The sequence below is a fragment of the Temnothorax americanus genome, unplaced genomic scaffold (assembly GCF_048541705.1).
Source record: "Temnothorax americanus isolate GAGA-0224 unplaced genomic scaffold, ASM4854170v1 Scaffold4, whole genome shotgun sequence".
In the NCBI taxonomy this organism is placed as follows: Eukaryota; Metazoa; Arthropoda; class Insecta; order Hymenoptera; family Formicidae; genus Temnothorax; species Temnothorax americanus.
In genome coordinates, this window is record NW_027509547.1 from 1,211,058 (window position 1) to 1,229,284 (window position 18,227).

Genomic DNA, 18,227 nt, shown 5'->3' on the forward strand with positions numbered 1-18,227 from the left:
TATCATCGATATGTACACGTTGAAGCGCAAGAATGAGTCATTCATTAAAATAACTTAATGCATCCTTATGTGAACTGAAAAATATTTCTTACCAAATGAATTTATGCACTCAATTTTTATAATAGACCGAGAAGTACAGTCGCGATTACAATGAATAATGATAGTTTATGCGCGATTGCACCGTTCTTCGGTGTGTAAGAATCGACGACGTGAATCTTCCATCCCATATTTGCCTGCGTGAAGGAGTGATAATAGACCAGGTCGGGCCAACTCGAGTTTGGACTTATTACCAAGTTGCCGCCTTCTCCTGCACACGAGAAATAGAAAGATGTAGGAGAGAATCGTTTCTTGATAATCGTAACTCGAAAACGTGAACGTCTGAACTTCAATCAACGTCCACTTGAGAACTTTAAGGATTTAAGATCGAAAGAGGTTTTACCTGGCTCGCAGACTTGCACGAGGGTCCGGTTGAATTTCTTAAACGATGGGAAGTTATCATCCAGTCTTCTGTCTCGACCATTGTGCTTGCTTAAGCAAAGCGGCCCAACTAGAAGATAACAAATCGAATAAAGAATGCGAATAAATTTAAATTTGTATAAACGTTGATTTGAATAAGGGAAATCTATATACAAACCTGCGGTCGGTCGCGGTCGACCTCGTCTAGTCAGTTCAACGCCAGCCAACACCCTGATCTTGCTTTGCGCGAGATCGCTGAGCGTGTCGTATCCCCCATGAGGCTCGTCGGTTATTATCAACGGATGATAGAGTTCCGCGCTGTGCGGATTGTTTCCGCCATGAACGCGAAAGCTGTACGTCAAACCTCGACGTAGGTATAACTCGGGTATCAACGCGCCTTCGATGTACCAGGCAAGACCCACCGACGGTTTACCTGCGAACACATTGGAGTCCTCCGCATCGTAAAAGCGATAAGCAATAGCCAAGATTAATTAAGTTTGTACCTGTGATTCCCTCGTATCCCCGTTTTCCTCCGGAGGGTCCGATGGTTGCTTTGAACGTTCTAACACTTCTGTCGAATATTTCCGTTTTCTGCCAAGGTTCTCTGCAAGAATTATCTCAGCAGTTACATCAAAAAATCCCCCGAAAAAATATATAATTGATATGTTCTATGCAATGTGAAAAATAATTTTATATATAAGTTATCATATATGACCGTCGCATAATCGTTCTTCGCACCTCGAAAATATTTTCTTATTATGCTCCGTGAAATCGATGCAGGTGTTGTCCGGCTCCTTACGACTCAACTCAAGCACCACATCGCTTCTCGGATACACATCGTGGAAGCTCGGTTCGTTATTAGTTTTATCGAGCCTGCCCAAGGCCCAAACCACGTACACCGGTTTATCCGTGGGAAATTCTTTGTCTCCGACGTCGGCTGCGCAAAAAGAAAATAAATTTTTATGATCTGCGTCGTGCGACGAGCGTTTATAAAGAAAAAAAAAAAAGCGCGCTTAGCTACGTGACTCACATGAAATAAGTGTACGTCTGTACGTGATGGTATTGATGCCGTCCTCTCTCACCGCGGTGTAGAGCTGGTTGCTGTCTAAACCACCAAGAAGTTCGTCTCTGCAGACTCCTTTGTACTGACCGAGAACTTTCCCACACTGTCGCCACAATCATTAAAATTCTCATTAATGCGTCGTCTTTCATTTATCTCTCTCTCCCTCTCTCTCTTTCTCTCATTTATATTCACGAAATTATTAGATTACTTAAATAACTTTACACACTGGCGCCTTTGCCGTAATATTGTAGTCCGTAGCGTATCCTCGTGTGTCGTCCATATACGCGACGGCCACATCCGCGCCTTCCATTCGGCTGGAGGTCTCGGAACCGGATAAACCAAACGCCATGTATTCGTCTTCGGCTGGAAAAATAAAAACACACGAGTGATCTCTCTTTCAAGCCTCGATTTTTGAGAAACAATAATTGAAAATCTACGAGCTTGTTAACACATACCGACTTGACCTGTTAATTGAATGGTGATCTGCGGACCAAAGATCTCCCAGGCAACCTGATATCGTTTGTGCAGCTGGACGCAATTCGGGAGAGACTGGGTTTGCTCGATAATTTTTATCAACGACGGCGGCACATTGAGTCCGTCCGGTATAATGACGGAACCGTAATTGGATTTAGTCTTCATGTCGTAAACACTCAGCCAGTCTATGTTGAAGATTGTCTTATCGCCTGGCAGTTCCAGCACGATGTCCTCATTATTGTATGACCTAAGAGAATCCATGCTAGAAAGAGAAAAATGCAAACTCTTTTATATATATTTCCAGATAACTTTACAGCACCGTGAGATTTTTACGATTATTTATAAAGGAATTAATTTATTCGCATCGATAGAATTATGTAATTTTTATCTTATTCCTCTTACTATCCGTATTCATCCGGTACTTTCTGGCCCTTGCTGGAAGGTTGCGGGCCAAGGCCCACCCAGAAGTACGTTTCTGCACCTTGCCCGTCGTACGTAAATTGCGGGATGCTGATAGTTTTCGAGTCCAGGATCACGATGGGTTCCGACGAAATATTGTGAGATCTCTTCGATAGCTGTGATATCTTCTGGGGGGCGGGTGGATCAAACTCCTCCGGAATGTAGACATCGCCGAAGGTGTTCTACGATTAAAGAATTCATTTCAAGCAACCATTCAAACAGATTCCACGTTGATCGTCGTAGAAAAGGTGTCGAGATTGCTTTGTACAATGTAGTATTAACTACAAATGTTACGAAAACGATAGTATAAGACTTCCAAGCAAGAATAAAACGAGTCTACAACTTCTAAGACGCTTCGCATGTTTTAAATAGGTCTTATGTGAATTACAGACTTAATTAATTCTTGTTCTTCTAAAATTTATAATACCTGACTCGCTAAATCGTACACTGCGAACCACTTGATGTCCGTTATTTTCTTATTATCTGGCAGAGTCAATGTAAAATCCTTGTTGAAGTACCGGTCCAATATGTTTGTTCTGAAAGAACACGCATATACTCGAGATGCGATTTTTCCACTTTATCCCCTTAGGTTTTCTTTTTAAGTTAACGAAAAGAAATATGTCTTACTTGCCCCACTCGTCGGGGACGATAAATCCTTGCGGGCCCGGTCTATTTGATGCGCCTGCCCAGAAAAACGTGTCGGCTCCATTGCCATCGTAATTGAAGGACGTCAACAGCAAGGTGTACTGATCCACGGCCCAGACATCGCCGGAAACTTGGTGGTGATACGGGTTTAATTTTCCCAGATATTTTCCCTTGTACTTTTCTCCATTATCCTCTTGTCCATAAGCTGCCGACATTAAATTGGAAATATTTATTTTACCTAATGAAAGAACATCTTAAATATGATATAGCATAAAATATAGTGATTGTTTAACTTTACGATGTTGCTGCAGATGCTCTCACGTCCTTTCACAAATTTAAATATTCATATACCAATATAATATAAATATAAAACAATTGTCTAAGAATAAAGGTTTTTAAAATAAATTTGCTCCGAATTCACGATTCCAAGCTCTACAGATTTCCTGCCGCGCGTATATGGAGACTCGTATATGTGTCAGAGACATCGATGCCGGATAAAGCGATGTCTTCGATATTCGGTTCGATTTCGGCTTTCTCTCCAGGGCCCCCCGAGATTTCGATCTCCTTTCCTTTTTTTACTAATGCGTATTTTTCTGCAATACGCGCCAATTTCTGACTGATAATTACCGCAGGAAAATAGCAAGTATCCTAGAAGCGTCACGAGGGCACTCGTTCCCTTCTTTCTCACGACACCTGCCATCGCTTCATTTTCCTCCCAAGTGCTCCAAAGTGTGTCGATTGGCTTTTAGGAGACCGCCGTGAGATCGTCGAACAGAGAGAGCGAGAAGCCGTTATCCGGAACGGACGGATAATCGGGAAGCTACGTGCAACCGTGGCGATCCATTGTTCATAATCAGGCGAGTCGGGCTAAATCCGCGGGTGAGTAATCCCGAGCGATCTGATGTGGTGCCACGCGCGCGATAACAAACTAACGCGCGGATAATAATATGGGGGGTTGAACTCCGCGTGTGTGTCACGGTGAACTCGCTGCTCGCTGGACGCCACGCCGATTCCCCCGTCCCCGTGGTCTGGTCTCGCGGCGGAAACGAGCGGAAACGCGACTAGAAAGCCGAATCGCGGCCTTCGTGGGACGCGACTCCACGCACAACGAAGGAGAAAGTACGCGCTCGCCCGTGGGGGACCAATCGACGATGGGAGAACGAATTCATTCGGTCGCGGTCATTGTCGCGTTATCCGCCGGAATCCAGTTCGCGAGGACGTTGGACCACAAACGGGGCCCTTCGACGAAACAATCGTTAATTGCGCCTCGGATTTTTTCCAGATGAATAAAAATACCAGACAACGATTAATGCAATAGTCCATCTTCCTGAGGTGCCCCCGACAATATTCGAAATACGCGAGTCTTTCAATTTTCGTCCGAAATGAAATATCCGAAATCAAGAAAGCGGAGAGTATTTCTTTTAACTGCATTATTGCGTCGCGCTTTCCACACTTATTAAAATAAGTCATAAGATGAACGTTTACTCGGAGCTTTTGGAGCAAAACAGAGTGGCATGTGTGAAAAGTTGCAAGGGAGCAGGGAAAATGCGGTAGAAAAATTAAATCTGAAAGATGCAAGAAGTACAACTATAAAAGAGTGGAAAATTCAAGTAAATGATAATAATTAGTCGAGAACGCAACAGATTAAAAAAGTCTAAGAATAAAAATATTTCTCGGGTGTTTTAATTTTTCAAGCCTCTCTTTTCTTTAATATTGCGTTGTTTTAATATTAAAAAATTATAAATATATCAGTTAAATATTAAATTCACAAAGTTTCATAGATAATGTTATTGTAACGAAATTTAAGAAGTCAAAAATATATATATAAAACGACAAATTCTCTCTCTCTCTCTCTTGAAAGTATACACATATTTTAATAATTCACTAAGTTTTATTTCGCGTATATGTAATAAAAAAATTCTATACTACAAGATTCAGGTACTATATATTTATAATTATGTTTCTCTTATTTTAAAGCATTCAGTTTTTATGATCGATGGTATGTTTCAATGATATGTCTTACTACGTGAAAATAATTTTGTTACTAGACGTGTTTTAATATCGAATAAAAACGAATTGTTGCCGTTATATATTTGTATCGAGAATTAATACGGATATAATTTCGCCGAATTCAATTTCTGATGTCACCAGCATGCAAAGAAGAACTTTAGCACAGCGTTTTATTTATTGACGTGTGTGAACATGGATTCTTATTCAGAACCATAGTTATATATAACATGCATTTGTATTTAAATAGAACGTCAGCGAAATTATACCGTCATTAATCTGATTTCCATATCTGTAAGAAATAAAAAGTGAAACATACAGATCATTGTCCTAAAGAATATGTTCTTGTATCTCTAACGTGTGTAAAGTATATAAAACGCATATAAAAAGATTTGATATTCTTTTGTACTATTTAGTCATGTCGTCTACAGTCGTAAAGATAGACTTAATGATAAAGTCATGCGAATAACTTCCGCATGTTGAAACAGATTAGATCCTCCACTCTCTCTATCTGCAGTACATATTCGATATATATAATCATAAATAGATCATAAATCCAAGTCATATTGTGCAATTTTGCTAAAAACGACACACATTGTAATACAAATTTTAACGTAACTACCTGAGATAATATAATTAAAATGTAAAACGTATATATCTTTCTCTTTTTTCAAGAAATATAATATCTTAGAACTTTTTCACTTAATGATAGAAATTAAGGCAAGTATGACATTGAGAACTATCTCTTATTGTTAGATTTGGTTAAAATTTGCTTATTTTGTATTCATTCAAATCGCACAAAATCGAGATTTGTAATTCATTTTTATACGTGAATGTTATATATATGTAACAATTTTTACAAAGCTGGTTAAATACGTAATTGACAAAAAACCTCCAATTTAACAGAAAAATAAAAAACGTTTACTATATTTAAAAAATAATATAATGGATTTGATATAAGAATTGCACCGTTTTACTTAACTTAGACAATTTTGCAGTAAAGATATACAATATGTTTATAGTTGTAAAATGCAAGTGTTTATGTTTATTAAAAAATTCTAAAATAAATAATATTACTTTTTCATCAATCCTCAAAATAAATTTTGACAATATTATTTTATTAAGATGATCAAATTTTTGTGCATCAAATATATTTAATATGCAAATTTATAACCTTGCAACAAAATTTTGATAAAAATACGCGAGATAGCTCTTGTCATAAATATTTGCAAAAATGGAACGGCACTCGACGTAAGTAGGCGCTAATAATTCTACAAATTAGATATAACGCTCACGCTTTGCGATAAATCTACTTGGCCCCTTAATACTTTTTGCTGCAATCTCTTGCAAAAGATTTTGGCCATAAGCTTATTTCGACGTGCTTCCTCTTGCCGTTCTTGTTGCCGTCGTTTGAATCGCACTTCATTCAACCGGAGATATCGTTTACGTGATCTCTCCTTCATCTCCTCGTCGGTAATTTTTCGCTGTATGCAAACTGTAATCAAGTATTAAACAGAAATCTAAGATGTATTGTGTAGTGCAATAATTTGCACATTTTTCTCAAAGTGTAACAAAATATAGATTATTAATTTGACAGATTTATAACATAAGTAATCTCACCTGTTGGCTTTCGTATTGGCGCGGATTTAATAACGCTCGTCGACATACTGGCCATCGCTAATAACTGTATTCGCTTTTCTTTCCTCAATTCTCGCAACTGGCATATTTCCGACAAATACTGCCGGCGTGTTTCCGCATTGCCCACAAATTCGGGATTATTTCTAGATAAATAATCCTAAAATTGATTTAATTGAAATGTCATTAATCCGAAAAGACTGTAATGCAATATTATCTATCCTCTAAACAATCTTCAGGATATTGCCGTTACAAATAAAAATTATTTCAAGCAATTAGATTCAAGTTGAATATTTCCTTTGTTAAACTAAATCAAATTTTTACCTGCAATGTACTCATTTGATGAAGATTTTTGTTGGAATTATTCTTTTTTATAATATCGCAAGGACAGGCATCAGATTTTGCCGCGTTCAACGGCTGCTTGGGGACTTTCGGCGTCGCGATATCCGAGATCTCATTCTTCGAGACATTCTCTTTTGTAAACGATAATTCATACGCGACAGCTTTGGGATACGTTTGACGACAGCCGCATTTCCTGGTATTCTGATACATGGCACCACACGCCCGGCAATGTTTGTAATTTCTCTCGGTCTTATTAATACTAGTATTGTCTACGTAATTTGGTTTTGACGCGTAACTCTTGCGCGCTTTCCCTTTGACAATGTCTTTCGCTTGATTATTACTACAGGAGCAAGCCTCATCACAATTGCATTTTACGCTACTTTGTACTTTAAGGTGTTGATTCACGTCGCTGTCCTGCGAACTGTCAGAGTAAATTCGCGTCTGCGGTTGATGCTCCGCTACCTTTAGGTGACACTCAAAACGGCACGAGCCGTTATTGTCGATTTTACCGTTCGAACAACATTCGCGCAACGTTCCTGCGGTGGTTCCCGAATTATGGCACGCAGCACAATCGTTCGCGCAATCACAAATCTTCTCCGTGTCACTCTGTTCGCCGTAGTTCAGCGCGCGCATTCTGCTCTGGCTTTCTGCGTTGTAGTTTTGTCGAGATTTCCCAATAATAATCCTTCTATCCGCGTCGTTAACAGGAAGGTTGTCACACTCGCACGCATTTCCACAGGTTTGTTCGATCCCCGAGATGTTATCGTGCGTGCAGGAGGGATTCTTTTGACACACCCCACAGAGGGTATTACTAACAGCAGGTTTTTGTTTAAAACACAACGGACATGTCGTAAATGATCGTTTGTAATATTCAGTCCGCTTGGCTTTAACGGTGCCCGAGGAGCCCTTGCTGTCAGACCCGGACGAACAAACGCCACGTGTACAACTGCATTTGGATTTGGACGCGTTGATTTGATTTTTAGCCTCCTTCTGTTTCGGCTGGACGTTATTACTTTGCGATATACGGCAATAAGCAGGCTCGGTCGCGCTGTTGTCGCTCGCGTAATTCGTTTGCGTCTGCTGCGAAACAGCCGGCACGTCCCCTCGATCGTCCTTTCGCGATTTGATCAAGGCTGTCTCGGATGGGCTCTGTTTGCATCGCGCGCACGTGCGCTGCACAATCGGGGCGGTGTGCGTTTGGCACGATTGATCTCTGCACTTGGTGCCATTTTGATAATGCGCGCACGGTTTTTGCAGATTCGCGTATTTCGCGTCGTATACGTCCGACTCCGCCGCAGTCACCGGAGTCGAAGAGGCTTCCCGAGGTAGCGTCTGCACTCCAACAGCGACATGCTTCGCAGATCTTCGCGTTCTGCCGGCAGATACGATCTCTCCGCCGGTTTTCGAGTAAGCGCTCGCCACGCCTGTGGCCGTTTGCGTGCAACTGTTACGTTTCATGATCCTCTGGACCATATTGTCGTCAGCAGCTTCGCACGCCGCCAAGTTGCAGTGAGACGACCATGGCTCGTTAACGGAATCCTCTCGCAGGTCGGACACGCTCCTGAAAACGCGAAATTAAATGACATTAGACTGCACGAGTTATATATACTACAAACAAACACGAATTACCTGTGCATGACGTCTCCGTGTTGTTCCCGTCTTGTAAGTATCGCTGCTTGCTTCGATTTGAGATTCGCCGATTTGGATTTTCTCGGCGAAGATTTCGGTCTTTCTAATCGCCTGGGTTGTTCGAGCAATCTAGCAAATAAAGTAAAACCCAAATTGAAAGACACACAGCATTTGAAAGAAGCTTGCTAAAACGGAAAAAGTTAGGAAAACAATGTAAAACATACTTTTTCAAGTTACAAAGATGGCTAATCTCGTTTGTAATCCAAATCAGTTGATTTCTCTTCTCCATCTCGGCGTAATTAACCAGCTTGGAGTCGCCGGATTCGGACATGCCGCACTTCTTCAATTCAAATTGTCTTTCGGACGACGTCGTCGGTAATCTCCAGTCGGTGTTGTTATCCGTGTTATTGTTGGACTCGACCGGCGTTCTTCTGTTATTCACGACGGCGTCCAACAAGATTCTGTTGTGATCCGGAGGTATGCTGTTCGTCGTGGTCGACTCTCTGTGCGGCAACTTGCAGTTCTCCTTGAAGCAAAATATGTCGTTTACCTTAGCATTCTTATGATTGCGCTGGGGCACGAAGCATTCGGAGCTCTCGCTCTTATCGGGATCCGTCGGCGTGTTGCTCGTCTGCCGACAGTCGTCCGTTCTCAGTCCCAGTCGCGCCTTCCTACCGTCCATCTCCGTCCTGTCCGTACGTCGGTCGAACTTGTCGCTGTTACTGCTCTCCAACGCGACTTCCTTTATCACGTCGCTAGCGGTTCCCATGGACTTCTGCACGGACGCGTCCTTCTTCCGCAGGTTCCACTCGTCCGAGGACTCGGTGGTGCTGTGCTTATTCGCCAGGGCCTGAAGCAGCTCGGCTCGGTAAACCTTGTTCCTGGCATCGTCCGGATTCCAGGGAACGTTATCCTCCAAGTTGTGTTCAATTTTGTCGTCCGTGTACTTGGCGGTTACGAGCCGCTTGATCACGTGCCGTATCAGCCTCTTCTTGATTTGCTTGTCGCATTTATTAGCGTCGACGAGACTCTTCAGGATGTTGACGCTTCTCTCCAGATCTCGCACCAGGCTGTCCGAATCTCCCCAGAGCTTGTCGTTGACGCTGGAACTGCTGTTCGGTAACGTCGAGTTCGATCTCCCGGTGTCCGAGGAAACGTGGCTGTCCCTCTCGTTCGGAACGTTGGCGTAGGTGTGCCCCGGGAAGTATTCGAAACTATTTGCTCTCCCGGACACGTTCTCCGTCTCGTCGGGCTGCGGCGTCGCCGAGGTCGACGCGTTCCGCGAGATGTCCGAGCTGTTCGGGCGTCTCTGGCTCTCCTTCGCGTCCGCGCTGACCTCGGCGTCGCCGCCCACCGAACGCGAAGCGTCCGATTTTCGTGGATTTTTAACCTTATATGTACCTTTAGACCTTTTCAAAATAGAATGTATCGCCGTTCGTAGATTAGGATCCTTCTCCGCTGTTGGCGATTTGTTCTCCTCGAGATCGGAAACCTGCACGCCAACGGATTCCTGAGCGCACACGTCGGGACTCGTTTGTATCACCTTGTCGCAAGTGGCGGGTTTATTCACCACGGTAGCGATAGAGGACGTGGAGTCGAAGATCAGGGGAAGCACAGTCTTCCTCTCTTTAGCGCGTAAGTTCACTTCGCTCTGGCTTCTCTTCAACGAGGATTTCCACGACAACGGGGGTATGACGTTCATCGAGATGCTCTTCTTCAATGGCGAACTCGACGGACGCGGGACTTCCCTGCGTTTACTCACGATCCTTCTCTCCGCCGTCGAACATTTCGCCGGTGGCACTTTAAACACGAACGACGACGCGGGGGTGTCGCGTATCTCGAGCCTGGTAGGCCTCACCGCGGCTTTCGGTTGCGCGACGTCGCTCGGGACGCATCTCTCCCGCGACTTTATGTCATCTCCCGTTATAATTCCCGGCAAATGATTCTTCACGATCGGCGTTATCTCTATCTCGCTTTCCGATCCGCAGACATTTCCGATCAACGGTGTGGAGTTCGCGTCGGGAGCGGTCGACGCGGCTTTCGAACCGCCTTGCGCCGCGGCGTTCTTCCCGGATTGCATCCCCGACTCGGTGGTGCCCTCCGGATCTAGGCGTAGGGCAGCGGAGCATCCTCGCGCCAGAGCCATACGTTCTATGGTGCTTAACTTCTCGTCGTTTTGCTTATCGTGAGCGATGGAGTTGAAGTAACCGACGTCCGCGCCGCTGTCCCACTCCAGCGGCTTGTAGGACGCCACGCTGGAGGTCGGCGAGGACAGTTTTCTCTCGTTCACCTCTGGAAACTTCTCCTGACCGTCGCTCCTCTCCTCGTGTATCGTTTCAGGCGTGACGCGCTTCAGATCGGGCGACGGCGTCTGGATATCCGTCAACGGTCGAATATACCTGGATGAGGCGTCTGTATTCGAGGACTGCCCGATCAACGGAGGTCTTACCCACCTACGCCTCTCTCTCGGCACATAGGACTTTAGGTCGTACTCCTCGCCGACGCAGTCCTGCCTGCTGGACGAGCCCACCTGGGCGCTCAACTCGTACACGCTGTAATAGTATTTAATCGCCTCCTGCGGAGCATTCGACACGGGTAACGAGAAATACTGATCGAGATTGGCGTCTCGGGAGTACTTGCGATAATATTCCATCACCTGGGCGGAGAGACTCCTCTTGCCGACGCTCGAGCTGAACCTCGACGGCTCGATCGACGGTGGCGGTGGTGGTGGTGGCGAGTGGCGCGGGCCGTTCTCGCGTCGGTCGCATTTTTCACGCGCCGCCGGCTCGTCCGGATTCTCGAAGTCTCTCAGACAACCGCCCTCGCAGCTGGATCCCGAATCGTATTCCATACTAGCTGTCTACGATGCATTCTTCCGCACCCGCGGCCTTTCATACCCGCGATTTCCAGCCGCGCGTCGGTCCGCCCGTTCAATTAATCCTTCGCTCACCCTCGCTGCTTGGCGTACGCGACGAACGAAGCCGGACATACGACATACCTATCCTGCCTCGATACTCATGATCGCTTTTTAGCGTCTGTCGTCGTCAACGACAACGACAAGGCTCGTAGGTTAGAATGTGCGCGTCACTTCGCGCCTCGAATATTCACGTCGGAAAAACGGTTTGTGGCTTTGTGGTGATCAGCGACTCGCGCGTGTCTCTTCGCGATGAGAATGATGAGATATCCGCTTGGTACGTCCGCTCCGCTACGCACCGCAACGTTACTTTAAACGATTGCAGTTACGATTATTTACGTTACAACGTAAACTGTTTAAATCAAATTCTTGTTTACATACATCTGCACGGATCGTGGGGCGTAGTGCCGTTTATGAATGAGTTTTGGAACGCATCCCCGGACTTCCCGCTTTCCCGCTCAATCGACACGGAGGGAAGATAACGGTTTTACGGACGCACCACTGTCACACCAAAAGAAAGAAGAAAAGAAAAAATAAATAAATGCAGAATTGCTTGCTGCAAAATTTCTGACTACATAAGTATGTACAATTCATTATCATTTTCGCACAGAATCCGTTTCATTGGTTTCATTTTAAGTGCGAGGAGTGTAACGTAGCGCAGCTCCAAAAAAGGGACTTCGCTTCGCAATTCGCATGGCTCCCGTCACCCGTCACGTATGATTTTGCTGGATTTTACCGTCGTCGGCCGGTCGTCCACTATGTCTGAAACGTAATTTTGAATCGTGTCGAATAACCGTTTCAAGTGGTCGAATTTAGGCAAGTTCAATCTAGATTCTTCTAAAACGAAAAAAAAAACAAGATTTAGGTTATAAAAACGGAGATATAACCTAAAAAACGACTTCTCTGACCGGCGTGATCGACGCGTCGTCTGAAAACTAAGCTTCTGGGGGTCGAGAGAAATGTATGACGTATCTAAACGTTTGTCGCAGGTCGCAGGATCGATCAGAATCATCCCCGTTCCCGGATTCTCGACATTTCTTGGACGATCGTACGCAGATTTGTGCGCGTAGACGCGCGTCTTAAGCGCAGAGCTTGTTTAGCTCGTCTTTTACCCCTGCGAAAGGTGCGGGACAGGACCCGAGGAGTGCGACGTCGCCGAGAACGCTAGATCGAGATGTTTTCCATTCGACAGGCGCTGCGTCTTGGTGCACGTGTGGCTCGCGCTCGGCACGCAGCATGTTGTTACGCTCCGACTTTAAGCGAGCCGACCGGCATCCGTCCGTTCCGTCACGTGCGACTCGCCCACGAAGACGGCAGCGATCGCAGAGAATTGGGTAAGCTGGAGGGAAAGATGAGACTGATGTTCACGTGCACGAAATGCAACACGAGAAACAGCAAGCTGATATCGAAGCTGGCGTACGATAAGGGGGTGGTGATAGTGAGATGCGACGGTTGCAAGAACAATCACCTTATCGCTGACAATTTAGGATGGTTTTCGCAAATAGATAGGAAAATAAATATCGAGAAGCTCATGGCGCTGAAGGGGGAGACCGTGCGTAAGGTAATGAACGACACAGACGGGTACTACGAGGCCGTTTTGAAGGAGGAGTTCAAGTTGCGGAACCAGAAGGACGCCAATGAGATAAGAGCTGGCGACGAACGCCCTGACGAAATTAAAGTGATAGGAGAATCAAAGGGGAGTTGAAATTTCCTTCAAAGACTAGTCTGTACCCTAAACAAAAGTACAATAATAAGTGTATGCAAATACAAGATGTTCTGTTACAAATTTATTGCGTAATTTGTGTTTATAATATATAAAAATTGACAAATGCAGCCGCAAAAGGTATGCAAGTCGCTTTAAAAGATACAGACGGCGCTGAAAGAAAATCATTAATTTACATTTAGGTGAAAGTATCGTCGCGTTGATTGGAACATTATTTTGAAACAAAATTTTTTCACCCGCTGATATAAATTTTGTTAATATTGACAAACAAAGGAAGTATATGTAAAAGAATTACACGTCGGTAAGAATCAACCTTACACATGTATATAATTTTTTTATATTCCTAATATATCTGCTAAAACTAACAATACTTGTTCTAAAAAATAGTTTTCGCCTTCTGTTCAATATATTCCGGAATTTATTGATTTGCGCAGAGTTCTTATCAATAATTATCTATATACAAATTGATATTTCAATCAATGGTAGACCATTTGTTTGGCACAAAGGACATATTGTTACAAAATGGCTTCTCAATAAATTCTTAAAATTATTATGGTACTTTATATACAATTTTGTAAAAAGACTGTAAATAAAAAATATGTATAAAAGATAATATTTATTCTTATATAATATATATTGCATGTGACCTGTGTAGTCATTAATTTGAACATAATGAATAATAGTGATTTCTATCGTACGAATAGTTAGCCTATCTGTTTCTTCACTAGACGCGTAATACATATTTGTAATATATATACTAGATATATACTAGATATGCAACGTCCTAATAAAAACAATTTTTTTGTACTTTTAATATTCTGGATTTAGAAAATCCAATGTGATAATTTTCATACGATTAGCGTCTATATTAAAACGATTGATCGACTCGATCACCGAAAGCACTAATATGAAAGCGCTAATATTCATTATGTATATGTATATATAAAATTGCGGCAGCATATAATTGTTAAATATCTATAAATTTATCCAATTGTGATCTATTTATTTTTTTACGAAAGCACTTATATTAAATTATGTACATATTTATATAGATAGTTTCGCGCTGTTTAAACGAATCGAGTTCATAATCCTGCATAGAACGTGTTTTCGCATTGTAATTTAAAAATATAATAATTAATAGATATAAAATAATAGAATTATCCATACAATCAATAATTATGGAGTAAGAGCGATAACAGGGGTATGAAGTAAAATAGTAATAGAAAATTATGACTGTAATAATATGTAATACTAAATTTCTAAGTACACCAATATATATATTCAAATATATTCAAATATCAAAAGACTTCAACGCGCATGCACGTTTACAACGATTTAGTATTATTTTGGTATCAATTAAAATATTTTCATTTCTATAAGGCACAATACAGGTATTTTGATAAATCAGTCGAATGAAGTTAGATAAAATACTAATCACTTTGAGCTTTCCTAATCAATACTAGAATATCTTTCATAAGAAGGCACAAATCTATAGAATTTTTGAAAGTTTACATTTTTTTAGATATCCTATTTATCTATGACAGCGATTTAAAGACTAGTTTCTAAAAAATGATATAGAAAGCGAATAAAAATGTTGGACGAATGTGATAATGCGAAAGTAACGATATTATTTTTATCGTTTCGCAACGTGCCAATCAATTTGTAAAACAAGACAAATACTTTTATTCTAACGCGATATAGACTAGCATATTCTTCATATCCTTACAAATAATTAAAAAAGAAAAAGATGAGAATTTTATAAAAACGAATTTATGGCACGATCGTCGTATTTTGAAAGGATACTCGAATGTACGGGTACTTTACACCCTTTTTGGTTTCGATACAATTGCGTATTCGCTGTCGTTGAAAACTTTATGCTGCGGACCGACCGTGGTGTTGCCAATGGAAGCTGTCTCGGGGAGATCCTGCTTCTTTCGGATAATCCCATAACCGAGATGACTGTCGTCGGCCAGCCTGATAGCGGACATATCCTCGACGATAGCGTAACTGGACCACGCTGGAAGATTAGAACTTTCTCCGTGAGAAACGTTGGAATGTACGCTTTGCGAGGAATTCGTATACTTATACGCAGGCTTCTGACTGAGTTTCGTCGCGGATCCAAAGTGTTCCAATTTATCGTAATCCGATTCGTCCGTCTTGGCGACACTTTGCATCGCCGACGGCGTGACAATCGCGTTGTCGCCGCATTTACTTTTAAACGAATTTTGGAATGAATCGTGATTCCGTATCGGCAGCATAATCTCGTATCGCGTATCGTCGTCGTCGTTCTCCTTATCTCTCTCATCGGGTAGATTCGAGTTCACTCTTTCCGTATGATGCACGCTATCGATACCGTGCGTCTTCCAAGCGTCGTTCCTAATTTCCACTAAATCGTATGGGTGCTTCTCCTCGTCCTCGCGCATAACCCCGCCGATGGTCTTGCGAGATAATTCCGGCGAATTTCCTTGGCTTATAGTTCTATATTCCCCGCACGTAGGTAAATCTAGAAATTCCGAGTCAGGACTTCTTTTCTCCAGCAGATTACCGAAGACGTATTTCCGTGGTGGTTTGGCGGGCTTGGATTTATTTATCGATCTGCTCGACGAGATCGCAGAATCCACGCTCGTCGACGAGATCGACGAGGGCTTCTGAGAGTTCTGCGTGGTAGAAAACTCTATGTCGATCAAATTGCTCGAGGAATCGTTCGAAGAGGGAGGTAGAGCCGCTCTAGAGCCAGGCTCCATAGACAAGGCTGCCTGGAATTGAGCGTCGTTGCATTCTATGCTTGAATTATTTTCCTCGTCCAATAATTTTTTCATAGACTTCATTTTAGCGTACATGCACCGGAAGATCTCCCGTTGGCTACCGTGCTCCAGGCGAAAGGAGCCCTCGCCGGATACGCATTTTCTTCCAGCCTCGAAGATGAACTTTCCATCTCTATATCCGTATCTCCTGATGTACCTGTACGGCCATGTGAATAGAACAACGTCACCGTCCATCAGTTTCATGTCCACCGCGGCGATTACCAGAGTATAGTTTCTCGCTTCCAGTCCACACCGCTTGGACGCGTCCGTTTCTACAACTTTCACAGAAAATACACCTTCCCCACTAGTGCAATACAGATCGTTGTTCTCTTCTATTTGATTCGACGCACTGTCCTTGAACGCGACTAACTGGAACGCCGTGATCCAATGGGTCATATCAATTTCCGAGTAACAGCCGAAATAGTGTATTCCCGACTTAGTCACCACCTGTGCGCAATACGAACGCGTAAACAGCGGTCATTCTCGAGACAGCAAACGGTAAAGAAAAAACAAAAGAACTTTAGAGAGTATACGCACCTTGAAGACGTGTGACTGATTGCTGGGTGCAATTTTTATACAGGCGTCCAGGGTGACGATGCGCGGGGAATGGGACTGCAGTATCGCTTCTTCCTGACTGTCGTAGATTTCGACGCGTTTGATCCCATAGTTGCTCGTCCCGAAGAGCTGGCAGAATCTCTTGTGCCACGATTTCTGGAAACAAATGGGCGCACGAGATCTTCCCGTTATGTAAAAAAGAGATAGAGGCTGGATGTGCGTGTGCGCGCGTGATGCGAGGGGAGCAGTCAGAAATGTCAGATGTAAAATACAATTCGTTCTCTCAATACACCTTTTAAATGATCGTTTAAAAGACGCGCTGGCGTGCGCGTGTACCTGTTGCAGGTTGCAGGTCGAGCCGGAAGAGGAGGGCGGAAAAAAAACGGGGGAAGAGCGGCAGAGGGGGACGAACAGCCGTTCGCGGATGACGCGTCGCGCTCGCGCGCGCGCGCGCGCGTGCACGCGATATCGCGTATCGCGCGAACGTGGTGCGCATCCCGCGAGTTATCTCCGCCGCGAGAAACCAACCTTGAGCTGGCCTAGCATTCCCTGCGGCGGTAACAGCAGTATCCCCTGCCTGAGAGGCTCCTCGGGCTCCATCGCGGGCGATCGAACATCGACGCGGGTCGCACGACGGTGGGTGGTCGCCTCCTCGCGGTCACCCTTTGTCCCCGTCGCGGGGAAAAACGCTTACGCGGCCCTCCGGGAAAAGAAGAGGGAAAGATGGGCAGAATCGCGAGCGACTTGGCGCGTCCACTTTCACTCCGGCCTTCGCGTCTCCGCGCTTGTGACCGCGATCTGACAGATTACGGCACGCCGAGATTCAGCCCATGGTAACGCAGGACGCTTGACATTTCACCCTGGGCGAGGGGGAAGAGAAGAGAGGAGAGGAGATATGAGATATTGTAACACTCCGCCAGCGTGTGCGACCGCACCGTCGAGCGCGAACGGGAGAACCAGAACTGATCCAGAACTCGGAACGGGCTCCAGTACACGCCGTACATATGCCGATACCGCGCGCCGTATACGCAATAACGCACAATGCGACACACGCGCTACGCACCGCGCCGTGCGCGTAGCGTACTCCCCGAACGGCGATGCCGACGGATCCACACTGACACCGACACGTCCGTCGTCCGCGCGACCGACCGTGACCGTATCCTATCCCGGATCCCGGATCCCTGTTCTCCGCTGCGTTGCGTGCGTGCTGTGGCGTGCTGCGTGCTGCGTGCGCCAGCGCCAGCGCGCCGGATAGCGCGCACCGGAACTGCACGCGCGCACGCGCGACGTGTCGTTCGAATCGCCGGCGCCGCTCCGCGCGGTATTTGCGTCGGCACTCCTCTTTCCCTCTTTCTCTTCGACTTCGAGAGAGTTTTTCACTGTGGAAATCCCGATGTCTCTCGTTTCTTTTCCCGATAAATTTGATAGAATCGAACCCACGTGTTCGTGGGATTTCGAGAAGAAATTACTGCGAATAGAGCGAATGTAAATTTTGAATGAAGATATACACGCCGCATTCCA

At 44.4% G+C, this 18,227-nt stretch overlaps 4 protein-coding genes across 7 annotated transcripts; 1 reads left to right on the top strand and 3 right to left on the bottom strand.

The window, feature by feature from the left end:
* Nucleotides 1-95: 95 nt before the first annotated feature.
* LOC143902712 (protein Skeletor, isoforms B/C-like) lies at nucleotides 96-4,589 on the bottom strand. Its single transcript, XM_077415848.1, has 12 exons — nucleotides 3,725-4,589; nucleotides 3,080-3,302; nucleotides 2,880-2,988; nucleotides 2,396-2,634; nucleotides 1,975-2,255; nucleotides 1,746-1,882; nucleotides 1,487-1,622; nucleotides 1,195-1,393; nucleotides 960-1,060; nucleotides 635-889; nucleotides 440-547; nucleotides 96-307 (listed from the first exon to the last, which is right to left on the bottom strand). The coding sequence occupies exons 1-12, from the start codon at nucleotides 3,795-3,797 to the stop codon at nucleotides 117-119; spliced, it is 2,052 nt and encodes a 683-aa protein (XP_077271974.1). The 5' UTR covers nucleotides 3,798-4,589; the 3' UTR covers nucleotides 96-116.
* Nucleotides 4,590-5,023: 434 nt separating this feature from the next.
* LOC143902699 (uncharacterized) lies at nucleotides 5,024-11,982 on the bottom strand. Of its 2 annotated transcripts, XM_077415814.1 has the most exons (6): nucleotides 11,367-11,982; nucleotides 8,935-11,285; nucleotides 8,711-8,839; nucleotides 7,064-8,642; nucleotides 6,725-6,899; nucleotides 5,024-6,599 (listed from the first exon to the last, which is right to left on the bottom strand). In XM_077415814.1, the coding sequence occupies exons 1-6, from the start codon at nucleotides 11,559-11,561 to the stop codon at nucleotides 6,376-6,378; spliced, it is 4,653 nt and encodes a 1,550-aa protein (XP_077271940.1). In that variant the 5' UTR covers nucleotides 11,562-11,982; the 3' UTR covers nucleotides 5,024-6,375. The 2 variants fall into 2 exon arrangements, with proteins under 2 accessions (XP_077271940.1, XP_077271939.1); XM_077415813.1 differs by having other exon boundaries at nucleotides 8,935-11,982.
* An 84-nt stretch (nucleotides 11,983-12,066) lies between these two features.
* LOC143902722 (DNL-type zinc finger protein) lies at nucleotides 12,067-13,643 on the top strand. Of its 3 annotated transcripts, XM_077415872.1 has the most exons (3): nucleotides 12,071-12,203; nucleotides 12,262-12,440; nucleotides 12,614-13,643. In XM_077415872.1, the coding sequence occupies exon 3, from the start codon at nucleotides 12,799-12,801 to the stop codon at nucleotides 13,327-13,329; it is 531 nt and encodes a 176-aa protein (XP_077271998.1). In that variant the 5' UTR covers nucleotides 12,071-12,203; nucleotides 12,262-12,440; nucleotides 12,614-12,798; the 3' UTR covers nucleotides 13,330-13,643. The 3 variants fall into 3 exon arrangements, with proteins under 3 accessions (XP_077272000.1, XP_077271998.1, XP_077271999.1); XM_077415874.1 differs by lacking the exon at nucleotides 12,262-12,440 and having other exon boundaries at nucleotides 12,067-12,203; XM_077415873.1 differs by lacking the exon at nucleotides 12,071-12,203 and having other exon boundaries at nucleotides 12,210-12,440.
* Nucleotides 13,399-17,962, bottom strand: Dok (docking protein homolog). Its single transcript, XM_077415864.1, has 3 exons — nucleotides 17,235-17,962; nucleotides 16,689-16,862; nucleotides 13,399-16,598 (listed from the first exon to the last, which is right to left on the bottom strand). The coding sequence occupies exons 1-3, from the start codon at nucleotides 17,304-17,306 to the stop codon at nucleotides 15,168-15,170; spliced, it is 1,677 nt and encodes a 558-aa protein (XP_077271990.1). The 5' UTR covers nucleotides 17,307-17,962; the 3' UTR covers nucleotides 13,399-15,167.
* Nucleotides 17,963-18,227: the final 265 nt, after the last annotated feature.

What these genes read in the sequence shown, in the direction of transcription:
- Dok (XM_077415864.1), bottom strand. Translation starts at nt 17,306, where the DNA reads ATGGAGCCCGAGGAGCCTCTCAGGCAGGGGATACTGCTGTTACCGCCG. An exon ending in GAATGCTAGGCCAGCTCAAG is followed by an intron (nt 16,863 to 17,234) that starts GTTGGTTTCTCG and finishes ATTTGTTTCCAG; the next exon opens with AAATCGTGGCACAAGAGATT. An exon ending in ATCAGTCACACGTCTTCAAG is followed by an intron (nt 16,599 to 16,688) that starts GTGCGTATACTC and finishes TATTGCGCACAG; the next exon opens with GTGGTGACTAAGTCGGGAAT.
- LOC143902699 (XM_077415813.1), bottom strand. Translation starts at nt 11,561, where the DNA reads ATGGAATACGATTCGGGATCCAGCTGCGAGGGCGGTTGTCTGAGAGAC. An exon ending in ATCAAATGAGTACATTGCAG is followed by an intron (nt 6,900 to 7,063) that starts GTAAAAATTTGA and finishes AATCAATTTTAG; the next exon opens with GATTATTTATCTAGAAATAA. An exon ending in GCCAATACGAAAGCCAACAG is followed by an intron (nt 6,600 to 6,724) that starts GTGAGATTACTT and finishes ACTTGATTACAG; the next exon opens with TTTGCATACAGCGAAAAATT.
- LOC143902722 (XM_077415874.1), top strand. Translation starts at nt 12,799, where the DNA reads ATGTTTTCCATTCGACAGGCGCTGCGTCTTGGTGCACGTGTGGCTCGC.
- LOC143902712 (XM_077415848.1), bottom strand. Translation starts at nt 3,797, where the DNA reads ATGGCAGGTGTCGTGAGAAAGAAGGGAACGAGTGCCCTCGTGACGCTT. An exon ending in TGTACGATTTAGCGAGTCAG is followed by an intron (nt 2,635 to 2,879) that starts GTATTATAAATT and finishes CTTTAATCGTAG; the next exon opens with AACACCTTCGGCGATGTCTA. An exon ending in TCAATTAACAGGTCAAGTCG is followed by an intron (nt 1,883 to 1,974) that starts GTATGTGTTAAC and finishes TTATTTTTCCAG; the next exon opens with CCGAAGACGAATACATGGCG.